This window comes from Rhincodon typus, chromosome 33 (assembly GCF_021869965.1).
Source record: "Rhincodon typus isolate 14 chromosome 33, sRhiTyp1.1, whole genome shotgun sequence".
In the NCBI taxonomy this organism is placed as follows: domain Eukaryota; kingdom Metazoa; phylum Chordata; class Chondrichthyes; order Orectolobiformes; family Rhincodontidae; genus Rhincodon; species Rhincodon typus.
Genome location: NC_063364.1, coordinates 21,640,431 through 21,654,469, shown reverse-complemented (window position 1 = coordinate 21,654,469; position 14,039 = coordinate 21,640,431). Strand labels below are relative to the sequence as shown.

The following is a 14,039-nucleotide window of genomic DNA, read 5'->3' as shown; positions in this document are numbered from 1 at the left end:
AATATTTGCCATTCTGTGAGCTTATTTGATCATGCTAATTACTGAATTCACTTTAGAAATAGCCACTTGGCACTGTAGATTAAACTAAAAGCCCTTCTTCCATACTTAATTCCTCATGTAATACATGTATAATGATAAACTAAAGATATTTGTGGTCTGGTTTGTTTTGTTTAATCTGTATTTCAAGCCATTCTGCCTCCATGTGGTGTGACAAATTCCACTGTAATGCAGACTGTTTCAGTAAAATCAACTCGTGTGTGTGTGTGTGTGTGTGTGTGTGTATGTGTGCGCATGTGTATGTATGTGTGTGAATGTGTGTGTGTATGTGTGTGTGTGTGTGTGTGAGTGTAAGAAGGCTAGGGATGGGGATGTTGTGTGGTGGCACAGTACCTCCAGGTGAAAATATGTTTGACATTTTAACTTTTGTAGCTGTGTGAGTGAATTTGGCTGCAACATTCCAAAATCACTCAAGAACTTAGATATTTTGGCATGAAGAAAGCCACTCAGTTCACATTGCCCACTCTGTCATGCAAGCTCCATTTTAAGAGATGAATGTTTACTTTTATCTGAAAATGCCAGGATGGGTGAATTTGATCGTTAGCAGATTCAAAGGTAATTTTCAGAAACTAATTGGATATCCATTTGAAAAGTGAAGATTTGCTGGGCTATGTAGACTGATTTGGACTATGGAACTAATTGGGTGACTCTTTCAGAGAGTCAGAATGGACACAATTGGCTGGATGGCTTAATTCTGTGTTGCACAATGCTGTGATCCTATATCCCTTCATCCTCTTGAATTAAAGCTGGAGCCATGATAGGCCTTTGCATTCAAGAGGCAATTGGTCCATGGCCCCTCATGCAGTCGAGGGATCGTGGGATGGCAGATGGGTTTGATCTGTTGCTCTAGCTTCTCAGGTTCAAAGACGGAACCAATGATCCTGCTTTGAGAAGCTTCATAACAAAAATGAGGGTCAAAAGATGAATCTAAACCAATTTTTACCCCAAATGGTCCATCTAAAATATTCCTTGGGATGCTTTCACTGAATTTCAGACATTTTTATAAAGAAGTCTCACAATATCTTCAACATAAATTTGATGGGCACTATAATATATATACTGATAATGACCTATGGATGCAACATTAAGCTGTCGATTGTTTTCCAAACACTGACAATGATATAAGCAGCAAAATCAAAGTGTGAAGGGAAACAAAACTAAAACAATTCCACTCCATTAACAGAGGCCAGTAAAAGGTTGTTGGAATGGTTTGCAGCTCAGTCCTTGATATTCTGGTTTCTCCTGAGAATACCTGTTATCTGACACATGTGGCAGGCAAGGTCAGCTATCTATAGCCTGGGATATTAATAACATATCAGCAGAGGCTGTGGTCACAGTTAGTGGTTCGAAAGACTGTAAACAAGCAGCTCCAAACAGAAGAGTACAAAGGCTTGGGTTGCTTTTATAGTTACAGGTCGCTGAATTTTGAACGAGTTCTACTTCAACTCAAAGAGTCTGGTGAGTAGGTGATAATTGTGAATAACACAGAACTGACTGGGCGATGCATCCACAGTTGGGTTATGTGCGTGTGAAAGTGGAGAATGAGCTTTTCACTGTCGAGAAGCACGTGCTGATTGAAAGCAGTGACTACTTCAGGGCTCTCTTTGCATCAGGCATGCGGGAGTGCACTCAGGAGGAGATCCAGCTGCATGAGCTAACAGCTCGTGGCTTTAACGTCATGTTGGAAGTTCTAAAAGAGGATCAACCTACTCTGGACAGTGACGGAATTCTTGATGCCATTGAATGTGCAGCCTTCCTACTAGTGAAGCCTCTGACGCGGCATCTCATTCATACAATCAATTCAAATAACTGCATCCTGATGCTCCAGGCCGCAGCCACGTTTGGGTTAATTGACTTGGTTCATGCTTCAGCCTTGTTTATTAGGGATGTTTACACAAATATAAGGCAAGATTTGAGCTTCTTGCCTGAAGATCAGTTGGATTATATCGAATCCCTATCTCCTAGTACATTTGTGGCCGTGGCCACTCACTTCCCTTCAGAGCACCACTTGGATGACATTTCTCGAACCATTTGTTATTTGGATGAAACGGGAAATCATTGGACACCCTTGACTTTGTTACCAGATAAAGCCAGCACGTCTCTCGCTGGCATTGCTGTGCTCAACAACAATATCTACATAGTCGGAGGGGTTGATGGACTGAGCAAGCAGATTGTAAAGCCTAGTTTTTGCTATGATACTGAAAGAAACAGCTGGAATGAATTTGCAAGCCTTCAGCATCCTCGTTACAATCTGACATTGACAGGACAAGACGGTTGCTTGTTTGCCATGGGAGGAATGTGCAAGAATATAGTTCTTGCCACTGTCGAAAAGTACCATGCGGCATCTAACACATGGTCCTTAGCTGCACATCTGCCTCGCCCTGGAGCAGGTATAGCCTGCGCCCGCACAATGGGCAGGATCTTTGTGTGCCTTTGGTTACCATTGGACACCACGGATATCTACGAGTACAGGACCCATAAAGACGACTGGCTGCTTGTAACCACTCTAAAACGCCAACAAAGCTATGGCCATTGCATGGTTGCACACAATGACAATCTGTATGTTATGAGGAATGGACCAGCAGATGATTTTTTGAGGTGCATGATCGATTGCTTCAATCTGACGAGGCAACAATGGACTGCATTGTCTGGTCAGTACGTGAACAGCAAAGGTGCACTTTTTACAGCAGCCGTCAGAGGGGACACAGTTTTTACAGTAAACCGAATGTTAACTTTGATTTATAACATCCAGGAAGATAGATGGAAGCCAGAAAAGGAAGGGGCCGGATTTCCTCGAAGTGGTTCTATGCACACTTTCTTACTGAGGCTGCCAAAGAACAGATTGACTGCTCTAAAGCAAAACTAAAGTCGGGAAGTGATTTGGAATGCTCCCTATGTACTCTTCATTCTAGAAACTGATAATGTAGGAGTGGGGAAAGAACATCCTGCAAATATAAGTCAATTAATTGTTGAGAATCATTTATAGAACCTACTCATCATTAACTTGTCCAGGAATGAAAGTAGTTGTGCAATTATCTCAATGAGGAATCAGTCCATTTCCTTTTGCTGAATGTTTCAATTAAATCGTTCGTGGAGACAGAAGGCAATTCAGTCCACAAGTCTTTGAGATAGAAAGTTCTCAATTTGCTCAGTTTAAAATCCTGTCTGCTGATTTTCTACACCAAGGGAATGTGAATGCTAGATGATTATTGAAGGTTATTATCGAGAAAACTAAGATCACACATACAGATTTGATTGAAATTAAAGCCAATCAGTTAATTTTATAGTCATGTCTGCCTTCCACGGCTAGCCAGCACATTTCAAATGTTACACCAGAGTACTAAACTAAACAAAGGTGGAGTCTTAAAGGACCCTGAGCAACATGGTGAAACTTGTGGCAGAGTTGGATGTGAACTATGGTGAGGTCTCCCTTAATAATGGGAGCTCTTTGCTACATCTTTTACGTTTTTGCATGAAGCATGTTACCTGCGAGGTAGCGAGTTGCCAATTGAACGAGATCATAGCAAATGCCTCGTTAATGCTGCAACTTACCTCATTAATATTCAGCTTCCTTATCTTCCCAAACATAACAGACAGGCTCAACATGGAAGTCAGAGCAGGTTCCTGGTGACTTCAGCTCGCTGCTGGCTCTACGGAGTGTTAATGTTGCCCTGCATCAAACAGTATCTCAGGGCATGATGCATGGGCATCCGCTACACACACCTCTCGTTCAAAAACATTGGATTGGACGCTAGCCAATCTCTGACAGCCTTCATAGCACCTCACAATTACTTGTGCAATGCTCAGGAAGCACAGACCTACATTCCAGGTACACCAGCAACTAGCATAGCAAGGCACTGTAGGGTTACAGGAAGTCCCGAAATACAGAAGTCTGACTTATGAATGCTTGTACTTACGAACTCAATCCCAACATAGTTGTCACGATAAAGACCTGAAACATTTCCTACGCTTACAAACGGCTGTCCATTTCCAGCATTGTGTTCCGTCTTGTGTACAAATTGACTGTGAATGGACTCCAGAACGGAACTTGTTCAAATCCCGAGCCTGTCTGTACTTCAGGCTCAGCCTGCAACTCAGAGCTGCTTGCTTTGTCTCTTAGTGCACACTCACTGAGTGGCTACCTCCATGCCTGCAGCATCCTCGCTTTGCCTTTTCTATCAATGTGTTGGTGCTTCAAACAGTGCCAAAAGCCTTCAGTGTCATTGTATTGACATGTTCTTTTGCGCAAACACAAACACTCCATCGCTCCATCCATTGGTGCTAAGTACCAATTGGCAAAGTGAAAGGAAGATGAGACACCTTGACCTTACTCCAGGTGCCCTTTTTCCTCAAGAAGACAAGGCAGTGCCAGTCGGTACCCAATGCCGAAAGAACCACATTCAGGCCCCCCATATGTTTCCTCTTGTCACTCCAGAGGTGCCCTAACTCTCCAACTCCAAGTTGCCTGTGGGAGTTAAAGCCCTAAAGTCTGAGCCTGCCTCTGGACACCACACCCTCAGCATGTCTGGACCCTCCAGTTACAAACTCCCCCCCAAGGTCACTAGCTCAAGACACCAAGGCCAACAGATTCCAGTGTAGGGCAGGCTCTGACCAGCCCAGCTATGGACCCTGGACTGCACCTGGATGTAGTGAGAGAGTAAGGAGAAAGGTAGAGTGCACATAGGTGGCAGGGGTAGCACTTCATTGTAGATACATTTATCACATTTGTAAATATATTTTCACTTTTCACCATCACTTGGAGCAAATGTCATTTTATCAGCAACTGTAAGAAAGAGGTAAAGTGCCTTTCCATCCCACATTGTTCTAACTCTGTGTGAATTTTAGCTATCCTTTCAATAGCACCCACACTAGCATGAAGCTTTCTGTGATTGAAAGAGAGAGCATTGGATGTGGTGAAGGCTTCCATCTGTTTGTAACCTCAACTTTTATTGAACAGCTTGAACTACATAGAAAGATCAAAGTGTTAAGCTGTATTTGTATTTAGGATTTTACAGAGGAATCTGGCCTCTGCAGCATTGAAACCTTTACAGCCAATGAAAGATGAATTCACACAACTGGGTTCCATTGAACAAGGTTGATAATTAAGTGCTGCTTGTGTTGCTTTGGCAGGTGCTGCTGTGCTGTAGGATGTTGAAAGTGCTGTTCTATCCTCATATTCTTACTCAGGACAATACTGCAGCGCCATGGATCTCATCGTCCATCACATAGACTCAAAGCCAATTCTCCAGAGCAGAGATACAAAGGATCCAGTGGTGTCTTTTGTCTGCGTAGCACTGGTACAATCACCCCTGCCCCGCCGCAATTTGACTTGCATGGAAACCTGATGTGGAAGAGACAGCTTATGGCTCTTGTTGGTCTCAGTTATCACAGGTGTTGTGTTGCTGATATGCTGGACATTGTGGTGTGGTATCTGACTGCAACCTCTAAATCGTGTAGAGTGCCACAGCCCCTCTGTTATTTGCACCTGAATCCATGGAAGGTCAGTGACTGTAGCTCTCTTGCATCTTCACCACATCATGAACGTCCCTATGACTGGAAACATTGCTCCACATTCGCTGGAGGGTGATGCTGGTCCTGGCTTCCAGACTGTTATGCTCCTCATCTATTTGTGTGAATACTCGTAGTGAGGCAGACACAGGGATGACCAGAGCTTCACTGCCTGGATCCACTGGAGACAGTTCCAATGAGCCTATGTGCACAATATCCAAAACAAAACAGCTGTTCAGTAATGGGATCATTCAACAGTCTCAGTCACACAAATAACATTCAAACAGCTTCCCCCAGACATGGACATGGAGACCCCAGACAAGGAGGCTAATGGCTCTGCATGGACCTCGCACATTGTTGGCCTTTATCAGGTGTGTGTTGCTGAAGCCATTTGGTGTACATACAGTACAAGATGATATGCGTGAGAATAATAATGAGAGCCTCACACCCCACTGCCAACCACCACAATCCCCAGGAAAGGCAGCATTGCATACAGGGTAATGAAGTGGATGTTTTAAGGTGCAAGGTGTGAAATGAGCAGCTCCTGCACCTTGTGCTACCTATGGAACCGCGGAAGATGAGTGCAACTTCTGAAACGGAGGTGAATCTTTACAGTCCACATGACATGGCTTGTACCTCATAGCCATTAGTATGATTGAATCAAAATTTTGAATGATGTGGTTAAGATTGCCTCTGGTCAGGATTTTTAGTCAACGTAGTAGGTCAATGCATAATGATCACATAGAGCTTTGTATGATAGCAAACATTTTCTCTTGGACTGTGACAGCATCTGTTTAATGGTATTGTCTTTTATAGAGTCATAGAATCATACAGTTGTACAGCACAGAAACAGACCCTTCAGTCCAACTCATCTGTGCTGACCAGTTATCTTAAATTAATGTAGTCCCATTTGCCAGCATTTAGCCTATATCCCCCTAAACCCTTCCTATTCATGTACCCATCCAGATGGCTATTGATTCTATCCATGCCCTCCATGATTTTGTAAACCTCCTTAAGGTCACCCCTCAGCCTCTGACGCTCCAGGAAAATAGATCCAGCCTATTCAGCCTCTCCCTGTAGCTCAAACCCTCCAACTGTGGCAACATCCTTTAAATCTTTTCTGAACCCTTTCACATTTTTCACATAAAGAAGCGGATTTCCCTTCCTCAGAGGGAAAAAACATTCCGTTGGGTTTTGTGGGAAGAAGATGTCTACAGGTGATTGTTGCCCATGGAGTGTGTCCTCAGATGTTGGAGATGGCTAGAGACCACAGGACTAAGCTGGAGCTACCAGGTACCTGCTCTGACTTGATGTCTAGGTTATCTGTGGGAGAATAACAAAGTTAGTATCAATGAAACAAGGTCAGATAATAATGAAGTGCAAATACGTATAAGTGAGACTCTCACCACTCACTAGTGAGGATTCCATCTTGCCATTCAAACTTTGGGTAAATTGGACTTTCTTCTCTCAGTGTCAAGAATCAAATTTTTCCAATTTTGCTACATTTTCTCAAATGATTTGCCATTATCCATGTCGTTTAGCGGCTGAAAATTCTGCACATTCTTCCTGCCTATATAGTTTAATGTAAAATTACATCCCCGTATTCCAGTCGTCAGGTTTTTCTTAAGGGCAGTCCCTCTGTGAATTACATTTGTCACTGTTTAATTGTCCTTCAGTTTAGAATTTACCGGATTATTCATGTCTGTTAAATTTGTTGTCAGAACTTGCAACACTTCCCGCGAATGAAGAAAAAGCAAGAAGAACCAGATTCTTCATTGACGCTAAATGTTATGCCATCCATTCATACACAGGTGAACTGACTAGAGGGTGTTGCAGTTGAATTTATGAGTATTCTTGTTTGATCCTGTTCAAATCCTTCATCCTTCCACTTCTCCACCAGCTCCGGGGAGATATCTCCATATATAGATTTCTGTCAGGCTTGCCAAATGAGCTGGATCTAAGCCCTGGATTTTTCAGCATGACATTTAAGATCATTTAAGAATCTGACTAGCAAAGCTAAGCAGATTGAGGTTGAAGGTGCTGGTGATGTTGTCCCTCTCACTGCCATCTCTCGTTTGGTAACATTCTAATTATAGACAATCTGTTCCAATTGTACTGGTTGTTAATTTTTTGAGTGATGAGACTATTGAAATTTTCCATGATGATTCAGTCTTTGTTGAGTGGGCAGTAAGTTTCTAGCCTCTTGGAGAATGAAATGTCCGTACTCCTCATCAATTCATGCCTGTATTAATTTTAGTTTGTATTTGTTTTGAATAGTTTCATTGTTATAAAGGCCAAGACGCCGTTTGTCTTTAATTTATAGGCCCCATTTCAGCAAGAATTGTTAATACATTCCCTAATTTGATGATTTGTTCTGCAGGACATGGCTCTCATTTTTAAATTGATTGGCATGGCCCATTAACTTATCACAATTGGGATAGTTTGCAGCTACAAGTCTATGTTTCCTGCTATCCCTGCACAGCTCAGTCACCAGAAAATCATCAGCAGCCAATCCAGAGCAGAAACCCCTGTACATTTTAACAGATAGTTTTCTGTTTTGAATATGATGTGGAGGTGCCGGTGTTGGACCGGGGTGGACAAGGTCAGAAGTCACACGACACCAGGTTATAGACCAACAGGTTTATTTGAAATCACAAGCTTTTGGAGCACTGCTGCTTTGTCAGGTGAGGTCACTTCACCTGATGAAGGGGGAGGCGATGGCCTAGCGGTATTATCGCTGGACTGTTAATCCAGAGACCCAGATAACGTTCTGGGACTCAGGTTTGAATCCCACCGTGGCAGATGGCGAAATTTGAATTCAATAAAATATCTGGAATTAAGAATCTAATGATGACCAGGAATCCATTGTTGATTGTCGGAAAAGCCCATCTGGTTTAACAATGTCCTTTAGGGAAGGAAACTGCTATCCTTACCTAATCTGGCCTACATGTGACTCCAAACCCACAGCAATGTGTTTGACTCTGAACTGCCCTCTGGGCAATTAGGGATGGGCAATAAATGCTGGCCTAGCCAGCAACACCCTCACTTTGTGAATAAATAATAAAAATAATCTGGTGATGTGTGACTTCTGACTTTGTCTCACATATGCTCAGGGATATCCTTTTTATTATGTCGCAGAATCACAGAATCCCTACAGTGAGGAAACAAGCTCTTCGGCCCAACAAGTCCACACTGACTCTCAGACCATCCCCCTATAACCCACCTAATCTACACATCCCTGAACACTATGGGCAATTTAGTATGGCCAATCCACCTCGCTTGCACATTTTTGGCTTGTGGGAAGAAACCGGAGCACCCGGAGGAAACCCACGCAGACACGGGGAGAAGGTGCAAACTCCACACAGTCGCCTGGGGGTGGACTTGAACCCAGTTCCCTGGTGCAGGCAGCAGTGCTAACCACTGAGCCACCGTGCCACCCCAAGACAAGAATTTTAGCATGAATTGTCAAAAGATTTTTGGGGCCTGTAGCCTGGGTCTTTTTTATTTATTCATTCACAGGATGAGGGAGTCACTGTCTAAGCCAGCATTTATTGCCTAGAGGGCACTTAATAGTCTACCACATTGCTGTGGGAGGGGTGTCACATATAGGCTAAACCAAGTAAAGATGGCAGTTTCCTTCCCTAAAGGCCATTAGTGAACCAGATGAGTTTATCCTCACAATCTACAATGGATTCATGGTCATCAATGGACTCTTAATTCTAGATTTTTATGGAATTCAAATTCCAGCATCTGCTGTGGTGGGATTTGAACCCAAGCCCCCAGAACATTATCTAGGTCTCTGGATTAACAGTACAGTGACTGTACCACTATGCTGTTGCCTCCCCTCTTTTTAGCACCACGTCTGTTACTATGATGAAGAAGGTCTGATCACCTAAATTTCCCTCAGTGACTGGAACTGGAGTACGGCTTTTGCTTTATTTTCAGTCTTGTCAATCTATTCAGGGCTTCTTACCCAATTTCTTTACAGTTTGGGTCACTACTGGGCAGATAGCCAACCTGTTCTGGAAAGATGGAACTGCTACCTTTTATGACAGCGAATGAGAATTTTGAAGTATACACTGACATTTTTTTACTTTTAACCCCAAACTTCATTACCATTCAAAAACAGAACTGCTGGAGAAAGAAATAAAAACTGCAGGTGTGAATTCATTTACTGTCTGGCAAAGTCCTGTGTGAGTCCCATGGAATATTGCACCTGTAAAGTGTCCAGGAATCTTCAAACAGGGAGAGACTCAACAAGAAGGCGATCCTCTCCTGTCAACAGAAAGTCACCTTTTGCAGACATATCTATTTTACCTATTAGGAACATACAAAGAAAGGGGGTTAAAAACTGACTGCAATACTAGTATGTATGTGTTATTGGCTGAACCTCACCGTCTGTAGACTAGAGTGCTATCAGGGCACAGATTTGAGAACAGCCATTTTAAACACCCTCGCATTGTGGGTAAAACTTTTTCACTCTGAATGCTGGAATTCCATCACTGTTGAAAGGAATCAGAACAAGAGACGTTCTGCCAACTGGAAAAATCGCTCCACTGCCAATGTCAACTAATAACAGCCACAGCATTGTCTTATTTTCTCTCCTGGAACAATTCAGACACTGATTCTTATAGCTTTTCTAAACTTCTATCTTTTTGAACATACCGTTTATTTCTAATTGGTGTGCACACACAAGGCGTTATTATTTCTTCACATGTTTAGTAATGAATAAACTCACTCCTTTTGTTAATTCAAGAAAATCTGTTTAAATTGGCTCCTTTTTAAACTTAAATTAATTTGTGTCTGGGAGAAAGGTATCCATCAGAGAAAGAATTCTTTTTAAATGCACCTTGTTTTGATCAAAGAGGGGAGATGACAGGTGAATAAAGAAGGGAGCCAGGTAACACAGTAGGGAGCCCATCCAGAATCTGATCATAACCCAGTAAAATATACGGTTCATTTATACATATGTATATCTGAAAGTGCTGAATTCTGCCTTGTTCAATTAGATCAGTGTTGGAAAATACAGTGACCGTGAGTGATGCAGCTTGGGTCTTGATCCTGTATCTAAGGATTTTGGAAAAGTTTAGCCATAATGGGTATGGCCAGTGTTAATGTGCCCTCAGAACTAGACCCCGTTCCACAAATCTGTTGCCGTCAATACAGAGTATACCTGAGATTGTGAAGACTATTACAACTCTCACTGCTGCCATTGAGGCATCATCCCCTCTGTTACAGTAAGATCCTATCTCTCCCCTTACATTCATATGTGGATTAAATAGCAATGAGAGCAAGATATCAGCAGAAATATAAATAGCCTGGACTTCCTGTCCTACAGGGCCATATAAATCTCCTCTTACAGACCACATCACATGCTATTATGAAAGAATGGTAGGTTGATGTCAGACAAATATTGGCTGTGCAGCATTTGATTCCAGGCTGTCCAGTAAAGTGATTCAATCCAAAGGAAAAATACTTTCCTCAAAGTGTGGAATAGCCACCGTGCACACATCTAAATGTGGTGCCTGCCTACCCTACGTCAGTCTTGATTCTGAAATGGGTTAAGCTGCCCGTGACCATTGCACATCAATTTGCTGTCCTGTATATACTGAGGATGTATAACCACTGCTAACTGTGGACTTGTTCCCTGCCCATAGTACTGCATCTCACTGGCAGTGACTTGGAGATCTCACCAAAAATTCATATGCGAGGAATGGGAGAGGAAAATAGGACATAAATGGCAATGAAACAAAGGGAAAAGAGAACAGATGGAGGTGAGGTTGAAGAGGGTAAAACTAGTTGTTTAGGGTAGCAGAGGAAGGAGACTAGTAGCATTCAACACAGTGTGGAGCTGGAGGAACACAGCAGGTCAGGCAGCATCAGAGGTACAGGAATGTTGACGTTTTGGGTTGGGTTCCTCCAGTTCCACACTGTATTGACTCCGACTCCGGCATCTGCACTCCTTGCTATCTCCGAGAGATTAGCAGCATTAACTGAAGGGGAATGAATAAGAGAGTGCAAGAATTATTTGAGGTAAGATCAACTGCATTTTGAACCATGGAGTAGGGAAGTAGACATGTGCCAGGAATAAAAATCTGGAATTACGAGTCTATTGATGACCATGAATCCATTGCCTACTGTCAGAAAACCCATCTGGTTGACTAATGTCTTCTAATGGGGAGGGAAACTGCCATCCTTACCTGGTCTGGCCTACATGTGACTCCAGACCCAAAGCAATGTGGTTGACTCCTAGCTGCCCTCTGGGCAATTAGAGATGGGTAATAAATGCTGCCTAGTCAGTATTGCCCTTATCCCATGAAAGAATGAGAAAAAAAGCCATTACAGGGTGGTGAAAAGAAGAGTTGCCAGATTCTTGGGGGTGGTCTCAGTTTTTATGACGTAGGTTGCCCTCGTGCCTACCAGCCTAGGGAAGGGCAACTGATGATTCATATAATGAGACAGCATTTCCATGCACAGTTGGAAAAGATTCCAATATTAAGTTGTTTCATGACAACTGTTCATTGGAAACATGCTGAATGATAAAAATGTTCAATCTGACTTTATTTCAAACATTGAACTTTGCTCTGATGGCTTGAACAGGACTTAACAAAGAACAATATTTACCACTTTGCGCTTTGCAGCAAAAAGCATTCCTTTTTATCTCCATCTCCTGCACAACATGTTTCCATAACCCAAACGCACAATTTCAGATTACAGTGACGTTAATAGACATGAATCCTGCCTGTGCTAATAGAGAGTGTTCACTGAATATTTGTTGTTGGAGCCAATAATGAAATTCCTCTGAGGCACAGCCAGCCTGATATAATCTGTAACCTTTACCGGCACCAATTCTGCAGAAGTTGAGTTACGGCAAACCATAAATTAAACTATACCGACGATGTGACTATATGTGTGTGTGTGTGTGTGTGTGTGTGTGTGTGCGCGCGCGCGCACGTGTGTGCATGTACTGGGGTGAAATTCTAGTTTCCATGGTTGCAGTTATTTCAAATTGAAAACATAGCTGTGCAAATTAAGATGGAAGCAGTTATGTAAAAGAACACTTTGTTAAATATCTTCAGGACCAATTCAAAAATGCAGCATATCATTACCATAATTGCCAATAATGGCACTAATTGCTATCCAACATACTTTGGTTTTTCTTTAGCCTGATATTTTGAATTATGGGGTTAGAAATAAAAGCTGGTGTAACTTTCTACAGGTTCCTTTCTATGGCTTCTTAAGATTCTGTTGTTCAAGTGCTTTTTTCTGTTTTTTACTTCATATTTATTGGAGGCTGTGAGTTACACAGATTTCACCCTTTTGTCTATGAGACTGGTAACAGTTGTGAACAGCCCTGGAGCTAGAACTTCTGGAACATAATATTCCTGTTCCCCAGATTAGCACTGACAACCAGTTGAACCATGCTGTCAGATCAGGCATCTTTTACAATGTACTTTTACCTTCCATTATTACTACTGACAGCTTATATATAGGTAAAATGGTTTTTAAACTGATAACCACCACCAATTCCTCAGGCTGGTGTGATATCAGGCCTTTTGATTTTCATTCTTCAAAGAGAAATACCAGAGGTAAAGATCGTTGAGGTAACAGTTCCCAGATGTGTACTGGGAAGCCAGATGTTCTACTCTGCAAATACTCTCTGAATGTTCAGTTGCCTGATTAAGTGCATGTCCCAGTTCAAGCACAATGCTATTTCTTGGTGATACATAGGGAACGTACTGCACATAAATGGTGCCCAAACCTCAAAACACAATTTGGTTTGCTTGCACGACATTTGGAGAATAATGCTTTTGTATTTAACTAAAAGCAATTTTTAAATTTCAAATATATGCTTTGGTCATAAAAAATTTAAATAGACACAATCTGAACAGCAGTTCGATTCTGTACAGTCTTTACATATGGAGAACATTCAACCCAAGGCATTTCTTACTTATACAAGACTATATTTACACACACTTGAGGCATTGGGAGGGTCTGATAACTAATGGACCCCCTTTGTACTTCGGCAGAAGGATCTTACACGGTGATCTTTCCCCACTGTGCCTTTGCAGGAACTGACCTAAGCTTTAATGCGTCACGCAGCATGTAATCCTGGGCCTTAGAACGTGCCAGTCTGCAACACGCAGTTGAGGTCAACTCCTTGCTTGGGAGGACCAACAAGTTTTGGGCAGACCAGAGAACGTCTTACACCGAGTCGATGGTCCTCCAGGTGCAGCCAATGTTTGTCTTGGTGGGCATCCTGGGAAACAAACTGTAGAGCACAGAGTCCTGTGTCACAGAACTGCTCGGGATGAACCTCGACAAAAACCACTGCATTTCTCTCCAGACATCTTGCAAAGGCACATTCCAGAAGGAGATGTGTGACCGTCTTTACCCCAGCCTCCCACCTGTAGCTGCTTCGGGGACAGACTGTGGTAGTGCAGAGTGTCCAGGCATACATGGAGTTTCTCACC

General features: G+C 42.6%; 1 protein-coding gene across 1 annotated transcript; it reads left to right on the top strand.

The window, feature by feature from the left end:
* The first annotated feature begins 1,558 nt into the window (after positions 1 to 1,558).
* On the top strand, positions 1,559 to 2,923 carry kbtbd13a (kelch repeat and BTB domain containing 13a). The gene has a single exon (XM_020522325.2). The coding sequence runs from the start codon at positions 1,559 to 1,561 to the stop codon at positions 2,921 to 2,923; it is 1,365 nt and encodes a 454-aa protein (XP_020377914.1).
* Positions 2,924 to 14,039: the final 11,116 nt, after the last annotated feature.

Coding starts and splice junctions, on each gene's coding strand:
- kbtbd13a (XM_020522325.2), top strand. CDS start 1,559: ATGCATCCACAGTTGGGTTATGTGCGTGTGAAAGTGGAGAATGAGCTT.